General features: G+C 44.1%; 1 protein-coding gene across 4 annotated transcripts in view; it reads right to left on the bottom strand.

Annotated features, from left to right (window-relative positions):
- The window catches only part of LOC119167424 (uncharacterized), a 179,600-nt gene that overhangs the window by 163,780 nt on the left and 948 nt on the right, over nt 1-14,872 (bottom strand). For all 4 annotated transcript variants that reach the window (XM_075866399.1, XM_075866402.1, XM_075866401.1 and 1 more), the window contains exon 2: nt 6,076-6,123. In XM_075866399.1, the coding sequence (XP_075722514.1) occupies nt 6,076-6,123 (48 nt within the window). The remainder of the gene's footprint in view (nt 1-6,075; nt 6,124-14,872) is intronic.

Below are 14,872 nucleotides of genomic sequence, written 5' to 3'. Positions count from 1 at the left end.
ACTTCACAACCCGAGTGCGGCTGTAATCAGGTTTCGCGCTGTTCTTGGGCTGGAAATTTATGCTGATTTTGTGTGAAACGTCCAGAAGACCTCTCTCGACAGGCCGGGAAGTCTTAAGCGTGTGCATTGCAGACTGCGGAAGCAACATCATCAGGTACGTATTATCCGACTGAAAGAAACTCGAACAGCGTTATCTGCGGCGTCCCTTGGTTCTGACAAGGTAGAGCTTGTGCTGTAAGCCGCAGTGTACGTACCGCTAGAATACGGCTTACGATAATGCACCACATGTGTAGCAGTTGCCAGTCCTGCCGGGCACTCGAATCACACAAGAAGTGCAAAAGTGCCAGCCAGAACAAGATTTTATAATGCTACGTTTACGCCAGCCGAAAGCCCATGTGGATTTGCCTAGTGACAGTCAAGGCATGTCGCAGTTCGACCGAGTCGAAAGCGATACTTTCCGCGCCGTTCACATCTCTTTTCATCGTGATAGTAGGCCGATACAGTTGTACTAAACATGCGCGGTGCGTGCATTCACGCGTGAGTCGTAATACGTATCCTGTTATTGGCATGCGGCCTGTGAAAGGGTACCGGCAGCAGTTTTGTGCCGCATACTACAGGCATACTGCACACAAATCGCTGCTGTAGAGTGGACAGCTGGAGTCACACTTCCATTAGCGGAATAAGTATACTCACTCGTACACTTCACTTGTTCTCGTAGTTTTTCTTGCTGATTGCGATTATATCTTATAGCACGACCGAGCTCAGCGTTTTTTGTTGTAGATGTGCAATCGCAAAACGCCGCACTCTCACGATTTGCGCGATGAGCTGTAAACTTCAAAGAAGTCCTCAGCAATCTCTTTCTCTTGCGTTGAATGTCGATTGATATCTGGTGTTTAAAGTCCCGAAACCACCATATGATTACGAGAGAAGGCGTAGTAGAGGGATCCGGAAATTTCGACCACCCGGGGATCTTAACCTGCACCCAAATCTGTGCACACGGGCCTACAATATTTTCGCCTGTATCGGAAATGCAGCCACCGACGCCGGGATTGGATCGCGCGACCAGTGGGCCATTGTACCTTAGTCACTAGACAACCACGGCAGGGCTCTTACGCTAGTTTACAACCGATAACAGCGCAACAGCCCAGTTGTACCAAGATCCCAGTTTATAAGCGGGCGCAGTGTGAACTCCCAGAGCCACTGCATGTCATAATAGCGGGGCGCGCCTTGGCAGTTCCAAAAAATTTATTCCGTCTCTGCGAGTGAGGGAAGGCGCCTGAGACGTACTCTCGTCTATAGTCTGATTCCAGGTGCGACCAGCCCGACCAGCGTCCGTCGGCGCGGTCCGGCGTCAACCGACATGAAATGCGGCATGCTGCATTTCGCGCTGAAGACTTTACCCAGACAGTACTACGTCAGCCTCTCTTCGTGACGAATAGAGGCCGCGCGTGGTGCACAAACGCGAATGCGTCAAAGCAACGCGGCCTGGCATGCGCCTGCATGTACATGGCAGGCATGACGGCGCCTGGCGTGGCATCGCCGGCGTGACGAGACTAACGCCGGCGTACACGTGCGCCGGGTCACATCGCATCGAAGTGTACTGGCGCATTGAGGTTGGCATGTAGTCATGTTCTTACATCACCCGCATCTCAAGATTATTGTTTCCACCAGTCAAATACATTCGTCATCCGTTCACATTCCGTAATACCAAATTTCATATAGGTGGAGCTATCGATACGGCCGCGAGCGTATAATGAGCCTGGTATGTAGTCATATTGTTACATGACACGCATGTTATTATTATCATGTTTCGATCTGTCACTTGTGTTCACCATGCTGCAATGTCATATCATACCTGTCTTGAAACATCTCATGTGAACGTAAACACCACAAGAGCAGCAAGACCATGAAATGTAAATCATAACTTTTAAGATATACATGCCATGATTTTCTTGTTATGACTAGTCACTCATTCTCGCCATACAGTCATGTTAAGCCATATTGATTCCGGTACGAATACCAATATCCAAACAGCATGAAGAGATAAAAGTCGTAGATAGATAGATAGATAGATAGATAGATAGATAGATAGATAGATAGATAGATACGCTCAAATTCGACGAAGTTCGCTAATAACACATATTTTGTTCAAAATTTACTTCTAGTTAACAAAGAAAAACAAATGACTAAAATATCAAGTTTTTATGTTCAGGGAACGGAGGTATCAGTTGCGCCAATGTCTCTTCGTTGCGTGCGCGGGCGATGGCTTTTCTGTTAGTCACTGCCATACGATGGAGCCAGGTGGTGAACACGGTGGAGCTAACTGCCCACCGACGAAGCTAGCCATCGTCTGTTTGGCAAATTTCTAATGCGAAGAATTCTTTAGCGAACTTTGGTGACTTTGAGCGTTTCTATCTATCTATCTATCTATCTATCTATCTATCTATCTATCTATCTATCTATCTATCTATCTATCTATCTATCTATCTATCTATCTATCTATCTATCTATCTATCTATCTATCTATCTATCTATCTCTCTATCTATCAATCTATCTATCTATCTATCTATCTATCTATCTATCTATCTATCTATCTATCTATCTAGCCACCTACGACTTTTGCCTATCATGACCGTTTAGAAAATGGTATCGATACCAAACTTGATATGGCTTAACATGACTGTATGAAGAACATATGTGACAATTCATAAAATGAAAATCATGACATGTATGTCATGAATGTCTTCATTGACATTTCGTAGTCCTACAAATTTTGCGGTGGTTTCATTTACATCGCAAGTGTCAAAACCGGTATGGTATGGGATGATTGCATGGCGAACACAAGTGACTGACCCTAATATAATAATCATGACATGCGTGTCATGTAACAATATGACCACATGCCACGCTCATGATGCACTCGCGGCTGTTTCGCTAGCGTCCCACATAACGCATTTGGTATTACAGAACGAGAATGAATGACGAAGGTATATGACTGGTGCAAACATGATAATCATGGGATGCGTGTCTTGTAACAACATGACAACATGCCACGCTCATGATCAGTTGTGGCCGTTTCGCTAGCTTCAGTTATGCCAAATTTAGTATGACGTTACGTGAATGAATGGCGAAGGTATGATACTAGTGCAAACATTACAAACATGAGACGCTTGTCATGAAACGACGAGACTACATGCTACTTAGAAGTGTGGCAGCTTCGGCTAGTTGGTATGGCATGGCGATAGTTATAGCGCAAGAACAAAACGACGGCACAGAGACAAGAAGTGTCTCTCGTGTCCTTCTTGTCTCTGTGTCGTCGTTTTGTTCTCGCGCTATAACTATCGTCATAGATGCTACGCTCATGATACGCTCGCGGCCGTTTCGCAAGCTTCACATGTACTAAACTCGGTATTACGTGACGCGAACGGACGGCAAAGGTAAATGACACATCCAAACATGATAATTACGACATGCGTGTCCTGTAACAACATGACTACTTGCCACACTGATAATGCGCTCGCGGGCGTTTCGCTAGCTTCTCTTATGCCGAAATTGGTATTACGTGACGCGAATTAATGACGAAGGTATGTGACTGGTGCAAAGTTGATAATCAAAAGATTCGTGTCATGTTAGAACATGGCTACAGCCACAGTCAAGGCGCCAATACATTTCGACGTGAGGCGGAGCGCATACTCGCCGGCGTTTATTTAGTCGCGTCACATTAGCGTTCCCACGCCAGGTGCCGGTGCCACCTTATACTCGTGGCGCCGCCACGCTACGTTGCTTCGACGCATGTGTGTTTCAGCGCGTCTGGCGTTCCTCCGTCACGAAATTAGGGAGACACAGTTTTGTCTGCGTAACACATCGGCGCTAAAGGCAGTATATCACATTTTGCCCCGGTTGCCATCAGGCCACGTGACGGACGCTGGTCGCGTCTAACGTCAGACTATAGGGTGCCACCTTCACCAAAAAAAAATATTTCTAATAAGGTTTTCCATTCATTCGCGTTTCCAGCATTCATTCACATTCATTCGTGTGCCCAGCGTGGGTGCGCGTCAACGCTTCATTGGAGCATCATGGGCCCTTCATGATGCGCTAGCGGCCGTTTCGCTAGCTCCAGATATACCAAAATTAGTGTTACGTGCCGTCAATTAATAGCGAAATATATGACTGGTGCAAACATGATAACCCTGACAAGCGTGTCATGTGAGAACATGACAACATACCACGCTTATAGCGGGCTCGCGGCTGTTTTGCTAGCTCCACATATATGAAATTTGGTATCACGTGACGTGAATAGATGAAGGTAACTGACACATCCAAACAATAAAATCATGACACGGAAGTCATGTACTGCATCATTTACCTCCACATCTTATCGTTGGCTGATTTTGAAGTGACACATCTACATTTCTCATTTGTGCTTCGCACATCATCGATTCCCACTGTACGTGGGATCTCCGAGCTTTTTCATGGACGTTATGCAATTAGGTGTACCTTACATGAGAACATGCATAGGATACAGTGCAAGCACAAGATATGTGTTGCGACAAAAAACTGGTGCCTGCGAGGAGAAATATTCTCTCGTAAAAGTGTGAGAAAAATCTTCGCGTCCAGACAGCGTGGTGAAGAGAAAGGGTCGAAGTCGTTCAATAGAGGAAGTTCTTGAGATTGTTTTCACCACTAATATTAACAGAACTTTTGCTTGCGAGAAAGCAATTTCACTGAACGTAGGCCCCAGTGAAAACAGCGAATATGACAGTAACGGTTAACTAACACCTGCTATCACAACTGCAGGGTGTTGTACATCACGTCCCGGCACTTCCGAATAATATTTATCCCTCATAAATAACTCTAGATTGAATGACCTGTATGCCTAATCAAGAGAAATATAAAATTCCAGGTTTCTTGTGTATTGATTCTACAAGATTGTCATAAAATATTGTGGACATTATGCAGCAACGCTTGCCGCCAACTCGCTTGCGGTTGGTCAGTGAAGCGCCACTGTTCGAGCGATGAAACGACCAGTTACTGCCATAAATTCCACCTCTCTGCTAACTTCCCTTCTGCTTAAGCGGCTACTTTTGAACAGCGTTGTTTTTCAAGAAAAATTCTGGAACGTGAAATTCTTCACCACTGAAAATTATAGTGTACATTCTTGTCGATATTGATTTTTTCATCCTTCTGATCGAACCTGCAACATCAGAGTGCCATGAATTGCGTTGGCCCTGCAAGAGTTTAGGCATGGCTGTGACACAAACGATATTGAATGGCGTGTTATATGATTCTGTTTCCTTGCAGAAGCCACTCTGTAGGCCTGACAGCATACATATTGATGGCGTGTTACGTTTGCAAACAATCACCTCCAGAAATATTCAGAAACGCGCTACACCGATGGTCCTACTGGCTAGCGGCAAACCCACGAAACTGGCTTCATACATATGTCGGAGTGCAGTTTTGTTTATACGTCACTGAACTGAATGCACCTTTTTGTAGCAGGCCCAGGATTTCGCAAAGCACCATTCATGGACGGTTAGCGAGCTGAAGTATATTTTTTTACTTCATGGCCAATAATTAGGTGGCGAGCCTATATGGTGTCGCTGTGTATATTGGTATCATGTAGACTTCAGTGCGTCTTAAGAATTCACCTCTTGAAAGAGGTACGGGCGGTACGGCCGCCAGTCCTATCTGTACATCTGCCTACAAAACGGTTGATCCTCCTCAGCGTGCCACCTAATTGTCATGCGTAATCTTACCAGCCTGTTCACTTGGTCTAGCCAGATTTGGGCAGGGTTACATCACTTCGCGTACGAGAACCATTGCACATGCGGCAGACAGGGGCGCTGAAAATAGTTTTCATTACGGAATAGCCTTTAGTGCTTCAATATTCGCCATGTATGATCGCTGTGACTTTCTCCAAGAATTATCGGGCCAGTTTAGGCTCCGCAAAAAACGTTGTAGCCTATTGGCTCACCCTTAAGGCTTTTCTTCTTTTCGCGTTTCGTGTCTGGCTTGTATTGCAAAAAAACGCTTTTTTTGGTCCTCAAGGATACAATACTTCGAATACAACTTACCGGATATCTGCTAGGACTGTGAGGTGAACGATCTCTGGCTGGCCCGTGCTGGAAAACAAAAACACATGCACGCGCAGTGTCCGTGAACTCACTCCTGAAATCACAGAACGATGATCAAAAATGTACAATTATCATTGGCGCTTGTTCGCAACGAATGATTGCGAACAAGCGCCAATGTTGCGAACCCACCTGCCGATGTTTCAACCCACCTGCTCAATAGGGAAAGTTGAAACAGCACTATACCACCCCGCTCTAGTGGTTAAGGGGCTAAAGTACTCGTTTGCTGACCCACAGCTCGTGGTTTTGAATCCCAGCTGCGGCGGCTGCATTTTTGATGGAGGCGGAGATACTGTAGGCCCATGTGCTCAGATTCGGGTGCACGTCAAAGAAGCCTATTTAGTCAAAATTGCGGGAGTACTCCACTACAGCGTCTTTCAGAATTATATGATGGTTTTGGGACGTCAAACCCCACATGTCAATCAAATCAACAGCACTAGACAATACTTAACAGCTGACTTTTCCTTGCACAGGTGCTATGCTATCTCAAAACGCATACTTGTTCAGTTTTGATGGTCGAGGTTTTTCTGCTGGTAACCTGCCCCAACTTTGCTTTCATTTTGATCACTTCTTATTATATAGTGCATTGTCTTTTTATCTCTTTGTTAAGAAGGTCTTTTGAGTTGTGTCCGGGGCCTTCTGATGATGAACTGGCGCTGACTAGAAACATTGCGATCTTCCATTGAGAACAAACTATCCTCATTCCTAACAACCGAAAGCTAAGAAACTACCAATTCGGACAATCAGTTTTTTGTTTTACAAACGTTGACGCAAATTCTTGCTGGCTAGAAATAAAATAGATGACTTCACGGATTTCAGTAATCCTGTCAACTCCCAGCCTGAGGCTATTGAATCTTGCTTACCTCTTCTCGAGCAAGCACCAACTTGGGATAATGCTGCTCTACACGAAAATCTGCGCTGCCCAATTCAGAACGTCACTTTAATAGTCATCAAGCTCTATTATGGAAGAAGTGTTTTATAAAATCGATCACGAAGAGATTTACAAATGCGGTCTCAAGGAATTGGAAGCGGAAAATGACAATTCTTTATAGGCCAGCCTGATAGAGTTTTATAGACCCAAATAAGGCAGGATTTCTTCAGATCGAATGGTTTCACGTGATTGCTATAACTCGTCACAGCTAATAAAAGATGCCACATGTACGGGTGCCAAAATGGCAGCAAATGAATGAATGCGCCAACATCATTGTCGTGGGCCTGGAAATGAACTCCCGGTTTACCGCCATACCTGTAACTGATTAGGCAGTTGGTATACTTGCTGATTAGCTCTTCGTATGGACATCCATAAAAAAAGTTTCGGCTTCTTTATTCTCTAAATACTTGAGTACAGTGCAGTGAGTATGTGTGCCAGGTCATCGAGGCATATTTATAGACGAAGTGGCTGAAGCCCTCGCAAGGAGGTATCTATATTGTCTTGATATATTCATGGTAACTAATACCGTCTTTTTTACGAAGGCCCTTCTGTAGATCGTCTTTGCATCCGGATTCCATGAAAATTACGTTATTAGTTCAAAAATATGGTCATCTTTCTTGTGCTTGAAGTAATAATTATTTGATGCCCCACCCGAAAATTTAAAATGTGCTTCACAAAGTTTTGTTTCTGGATTTCCTAATTGAATTCTTCTTAACACAGGTCTGTTCAAGTGCCATCTCTCCTTTGCTTTTACTGTCAGGAGCCTGAAAACATTGATAATTTTTTCTTTCTTGCCTACGTTTCACGAGCTTTTGGAAACAAAACAGCATTTAGAAATGTTATTCAGAACTCGAAGCATTATTCCTAATTCTCAAAGCATTCTTTTATTTGCAGCGTCTTCTCTCGGACACAGCAAGAGGAACGTCTGCATAGGGTTTTTTTCGAATTTCCCTAGAATTTTTCGAACAAGAAAGGTTTCTCCTGGGCTTATCCCTGAATGAAGTCTTAGTTCGTTGTGTTCAATTTATTCATCCATTTCCAAAAATTTTTTGTGCCCCTTTTATTAGTGCGTGTTGTTAAGCATGCCGTGCATGCCGTCTCTCCGAGCTTGTGTATATGAGAAGCCCGAGGGCTCTCTTGACGGCCTTTTTGAAGAACGTGTGGAGCTTGTCACGCTCCAACCTCTGCCAGTTGTGCAAGGCTAAAAGATAGGTGAAGTGACCCATCACAAAAACATGCACCACCCTTACGAAGTTGTCTTCTGAAAGATTCTGTTCCCTGTTGGCAACCCCTCGTATCAGTCTGATAGCATAGTCAGTTTTTGTGGTGAATTTTCAAACGTCAGGTTATCGGAGCCCTTCGATGGGATGTGAAATCCAGAACACGAAGGCAGTCTACCCTGGGGATCAAGCTACCCTCACCTATCCCAAGAGTCGTGTCGACGTCCTCTGATAGTTGGTACCCTTTCTGTTTGCAGCACTTGGACTTGGGTCTGTGCAGAAGCAGTTCCGGTTTTCATGGAGAGCACTAAAGTCTTGTTGGTTTTGAGTGACCTCCATGAATCCAATGGTTTCCTGTACCATGGCCTTTATTTGATTATTGCTGCCCCTAGTACACCATATTGCGATATCGTCGGCATAGATAGTATTACCACTGTCATCGACTTTGAAGAGTTTTCGAGGCAATCCAACCACAGCGAGACTAAACAGGGCCACTGATAACACTCAACCTTCTGGCGTCTATTTGAATAGAAGGTTTATGGCATCCAGAGCAAGATCACACATCTTGAAAAGGGCTATTCTATTAGTCAAGAATGATATCATTTAGTCGTGTTAGCGCTTGCCAAGCCCAGGGCTCGAGGTCTGATTAAGCACGAAGTGATAAAGAACGTTGTCGGATGCCCCCTTCAAGTCATCCCCGGTATGCCTCTTAAATTCTTTGTGTTGGTGTCTCTAAATTACCTTTGATCAGCTTCTTGGGCTTGCGTCGAAGACCCACCCTGAAGCCTCTAACGTTATGGAGATAAATGTCTCCTCGAGCTAGTCGGTAACCCTGATCAATATGGCATGTTCGGCCACCTTACGCATGCATTAGGTGAGAGAGATGGGCCAGAAATCACCAATGGCTGGGAGGTTTTCCCGGTTTGGGAACGAGAAAGGTGTTGGCCGACTTCCACGTCTCCACGACCCGACCACTCTGCCACGCCTGCTTCACGACATCCGTCAGGTACTCCACCGACCTGGTATCATTGTTTCACAAAGCCTTGTTCGTGATCTTATCTGCACCGGGCCTGTCCTGGTGTTTAAGTCATGCATTGCTGCTCAATGCTCTCCTCGCTTCCAAATTCTGCGTCCAATTCTGATTTGCACGCGATTCGTATACGGAGGCAGGAAATGGCGGGCCGGAGGCGAAATCTGGTCGTTCCCAATAAGTTCTGCCACTACATACTTGTCCGAAGATTTTTGAATAGTTGCATGAAATATGTGAGTCAGTCTACGCATTTTGGTTGATTTAGTGGTGTCAAGCAACATGGGCTTTAGGCGCTTCTAAGGACCTGCCCTCCACATCTGTTTGTCGGCCCAATTGCAAATCTTGTCCCATTGCTGCTTAGAGAAGAGCATGGAGCATTTCTCCGCACTTTTGTTGACATCGGTAAGACTTTTGCACAGCCTGAAATTGAGGCGCTGCCCTTTCCAATTGGCCAGGGCAGACTGCTTCGCCTCGAGAGAATGACACAGTTTGATGTTCATCTTTCCTACACAGGCATGTCTGTGGTGACGACCTTAGTCGTAGCTTGGATGGCCTCGCTCATGTGAAGGCCGTAGCGCTACATTTGTAGCTTATAGAAGCTGAATTACACCTTATAAAAGATCGTAGCACTAAAGTCTCTAAAGCCAGAAGAGATCCTCCATTGACTGCAGTTTAGCCAGCGTTGGTTCAGCATTATCACATAATTCATTAGCTCACGGAAAGGGGTCTCTTGCCTTGAGGGGCTATACCTTTCTTAGAAGACGAAAATATTATTTCCGCAATTCTGCCACCAGTGGCGACTATTGTTTGCAAGATGCGCTAATATGTGTATGTGGGGAATCCATCACTGATGTCACAGTGTCTCTGACCAGTAGAACATCTTTACTTAGATCGGAAATGTCTTGTTGCCCCCATGAAACAAATCAGCTAATTTCCGAAAAAAGCATTAACGATACCCGCGTATGGCGCTGCATTGTGGTATAGTCGATACATTGTAATATATTTAGCTAGTTATATATAAATACTTTTTGCAGTGTATTCTGATGTAGAAAAACAAATACTCAGAAGTACCTCTAACTCGGCGTCGTGATATTTTGTGTGTCTATACTGCCAACCCTTGTTGCTGGGCGTGGTGTTCTCAGTCAGCTGGAATTACCTGCTGCCACGTTCAACAAATAATTGATGGTGGTCATAAACCTCCGCGGATTAACAGAAGTACGAGCAGGTTCAACGTTGACGTAAGATTTTTGGGTTGCCAGTAGGGGAGCGACATAATGCGTTTGCAACCCAATGTATAGTACTTTGGAGTCGTTTGCAAATAATTGACTATAAATGGCGCAACTTTCCTCTCTCAAACTCGGCTTGAACGTGTGCAGCAGCTCAAGCGCAACTTCGTCGTCGTCGCTCTTGTGGTGACGGCTCGTCATACGCTCACTAGTTCACCTGCTCTCACGTTGAGGCTGTATTAACCACTCACTGTTTAAGCAGCCGTTCCTTGCTACATTCCAGAACGTTCACAAATCTATCAGCACCCTGCTGAGCATGATTGTTATCTGCTTACTTCTACGATGGCCTTTCAGTTTTCTGCACATGAATTCTAGTCGTCTCTTTTATCTGCGGAAGCCATCACAATGAATTTGCCGATCAACTCTGAGCAATCGTAGTTTTTTAATGAATAAACTTCTGTATGATTTTCTTATTTTCTTACTAAGAGGTTATTTTTTGGAAAATAATTCATAGCTAAGAATAAAGCAACCGCTTTATGAAGCGTGTCCTGTTTTATGCAATATTTATTAATAAATACTTGGTGGAAAAGACAAGCAGTTATTACTGGCATAGTAATATTGCCTGAACTTACCTCTGCATTTTAGATAAGCCTCACATCATGCTCACAGACTCCACTTATTTAGACAGCATTAACTGCTATATTACTTGTCTTTTCGGTATGGATTCCTTGGCATCTGCTGTGAAGGCACAGCAGATTGCTAAAAGGTAGCTGCAATTAAGCTAAAAATTTCTTTGCCTACAGACTGAAAAACCTAATGAAGTCTTTCAAATGATAAACAATCATACCAAGCCATCATTCATATAGCTTTTGGTAAATGACTGCTGTATGATTGCAAATCATATATTGATTTTGTAAGTGAATGAATTATCACATATTCCCAGGTTCAAGTCAGGTGCATAAATGACTGTAAATATTATTTTAAATTCAAAACTAAATAGCTTTCATTTGCACCATGTATTCAGCCACAGGGATACTGTGTGTCTCCGTAGCTGTAGTACTTATGCTTGCAGAAGTGAATTTTGTGTATATTGGAGAGCTCGGTTTCTAAAAACCTGTAAATCTAAGTTTTATTACCTGTAACTGTGAAGTAGTTGCTAAAATTATATTGCAATCAGTTCCTTCAATATGTTTATACCTGAGGATACTATTTTAAATAAGCAAATAAAGGCAATTCAATTAAATTCAGCTTCATTTCAAATAAATAAAATAAAAGGAACAAAGGTACACCCACTTACATGCTTCTCTCATGATTTCTTTGCATTACCTGAGATCACATACCAATATCAGTGGGAACTGGGCTTATGAGGATGCTTGCATTAGTGCATGTGGCAATAAAATTGTAAACTTGATCGTGGGCTCATATTTAATGGACTTACCTGTAGAGTTGTAGAGTTTACTTGTAACCACTACGCCATCGCAATCAGCGATGGCGTAGTGGTTAGAGCATTCGCCTCGCATGCAAAAGGTCCGCGGTTCAAGTCCCGGTGCCGCGCAGTTCCCAACCGATAAAAAAATAAAATCCGCGCGGTGATGAAACTGCAATAAGAGGCCTGGGGTGCGGCCTCACCGGTAACCACGGCCGGAAACGCACTCCTTCACCAGAGAAGGATTGGCCACCCTGGTGCAGTATCTGGCCACTACATCCCACATGCATACGTCAAATAACTCACGGCCCTCAGTCCCCAGCAGCTGCGAAGCAACTGACCACAGTGGCGGTCCGATCTGCGACGCAGCAGAGGGTGCTAAGAATCTCTGGATCCGGACAGGCCGCCATTGGAACCTGAACTTGGCAACGCGTAACGCTAGAACCTTATCTAGTGAGGGAAGTCTAGCTGGACTATTAGAGGAGCTAGAGGGTGTTAAATGGGATATAATAGGGCTCAGTGAAGTTAGGAGGACAGATGAGGCCTATACGGTGCTACAGAATGAGCATGTCCTTTGCTATCGGAGCTTGGCTGACAACAGAGAACTGGGAGTGGGGTTCCTAATTCACAGAAACATAGCTGGCAACATATAGGAATACTACAGCAATAATGAAAGGGTGGTAGGTATCGTAATTAAACTAAATACAGGATACAAGATGAAGGTGGTACACGCTTACGCGCCTACATCCAGCCATGATGACGCTGCACTCAAAAGCTTCTATGAAGACGTGGAATCAGCAATGAGTAAAGTAAAAACACAGTATACTATACTGATGGGTGACTTTAATGCAAAGATAGGGAAGACGCAGGCTGGTTACCAGGCAATAGGAGATCATAGCATCGGTACTAGAAACGCCAGAGGAGAGCTACCAGTAGAATTCGCTGAACGCCATAATTTACGGATTTTGAATACTTTCTACCGAAAACGCGGAAACCACAAGTGGAGGCGGAGGAGCCCAAATGGCAAAAATAAGGACGATACAGACTTTTTATAATGAGTGCACACCCAGGCATCGTGCAGGATGTGGAAGTGGTTGGCAAGGTACGATGCAGTGACCATAGAATGGTACGTCTCAAATTCACCTAGACTTGAGGAAGGAACGGCAGAAACTGATGCGCAAGAAGCCAATCAATCAGCTAGCACTGATTGGCAAAGTACAGGAATTCAGAGTCTCGCTTCAGAACAGGTACTCGGCTCTTAGTGAGGAAACCAACCTTACCGTAGATACAATGAATGATAATCTGACGAGTATCATTACGGAGTGTGCAGTGGAAGTTGAAGGCAGGATAGTTAGACATGACACTGGCAAGCTTTCCCAGGAAACAAAGAATCTCATTAAGAAGCGCAAATCATGAAAGTCTCAAGTACAACAGACAAAATAGAACTGACAGGGCTATCGAAGTTAATTAATAGGCGTAAGGTATCCGATGTAAGAAGGTATAACATGGAGAGAATTGAACACGATCTGAGAAACGAAGGAAGCGTCAAAGCAGTGAAGAGGAAACTTCGGATAGGCAAAAATCGGATATATGCTCTAATTGACATAGAAGGCAAAATAACTTCAATATGGGTAGGATAGTTAAAATAGCGGAGGAGTTTTACAGAGATCTGTACAGTAGCCGGGACAACCACGACTTTAATACTATAAGAACTAGCACTAACCCAGATGACACCCCACCAGTAATAATAGAAAAAGTCAGAAAAGCTTTGGAGAGCATGCAAAGAGGCAAAGCTGCTGTTGAGGATCAGGTAACATCAGATCTGCTGAAAGATGGAGGACAGATTGTGTTAGAAAAACTAGCCACCCTGTTTACGAGGTGTCTCCTGACGGGAAGAGTACCAGAGTCTTGGAAGAACGCTAACAAGAACGCTAACAGGAGATGACAAGGACTTGAAGAATTACAGGCCGATCAGCTTGCTCTCTGTAGTATAGAAGCTATTTACAAAGGTAATTGCTAACAGAGTAAAGAAAACATTAGAATTCAGTCAACCAAAGGAACAAGCAGGATTTCGAACACGCCACTCAACAATCGACCACATTCATACTATCACTCAGGTAATATAAAATTGCTCAGAATATAACCAACCACTATACATAGCCTTCATAGATTACGAGAAGGCGTTTGGTTCAGTAGAAATATCAGCCGTCGTGCAGACACTGCAAAATCAGGGCGTCGATGAAGTATATATAAACATCCTGGAAGAAATCTACAAGGGATCAACTGCTACCATAGTGCTTCATAAGGAAAGCAACAGAATACCAATCAAGAAGGCTGTAAGGCTGGGGGACACAATCTCCCCAATAATATTTACCGCGTGCTTACAGGAGGTTTTCAGAAGCCTAGAATGGGAACAGTTAGGGATAAGAGTGGAGAGTACCTTAGTAACCTGCGCTTCGCCGATGACATTGCATTGCTGAGTAACTCAGGGGACGAATTGCAACTCATGATTACGGAGTTAGACAAGGAAAGTAGAAAGGTGGGTCTTAATATTATTATGCAGAATACGAAAGTAATGTACAAAAACCTCGGAACAGAGCAGCGCTTCGAGATAGGTAATTGTGCACTTCAAGTTGTAAAAGTTCCACGCATGGGAGAAGCCTTTGTTTACTTAGGGCAGGTAATAACCGCGGAGCCCAACCACGAGGTTGAAGTAACTAGAAGAATAAGAATGGGCTGGAGCACAATTGGCAAGCACTCTCATATTATCACAGGTAGATTGCCACTATCCCTCAAGAGGAAGGTATATAACAGCTGTATCTTGCCGGTACTTAGCTAAGGAGCAGAAACCTGGAGACTTACAAAGAGGGTTCAGCTTAAATTGAGGACGACGCAACGAGTAATGGA

Source organism: Rhipicephalus microplus, chromosome 6 (genome assembly GCF_043290135.1).
Source record: "Rhipicephalus microplus isolate Deutch F79 chromosome 6, USDA_Rmic, whole genome shotgun sequence".
NCBI lineage: Eukaryota > Metazoa > Arthropoda > Arachnida > Ixodida > Ixodidae > Rhipicephalus > Rhipicephalus microplus.
The sequence above is the reverse complement of the archived record's forward strand: the minus strand, read 5'-3'. Positions and strand labels throughout refer to the sequence as shown.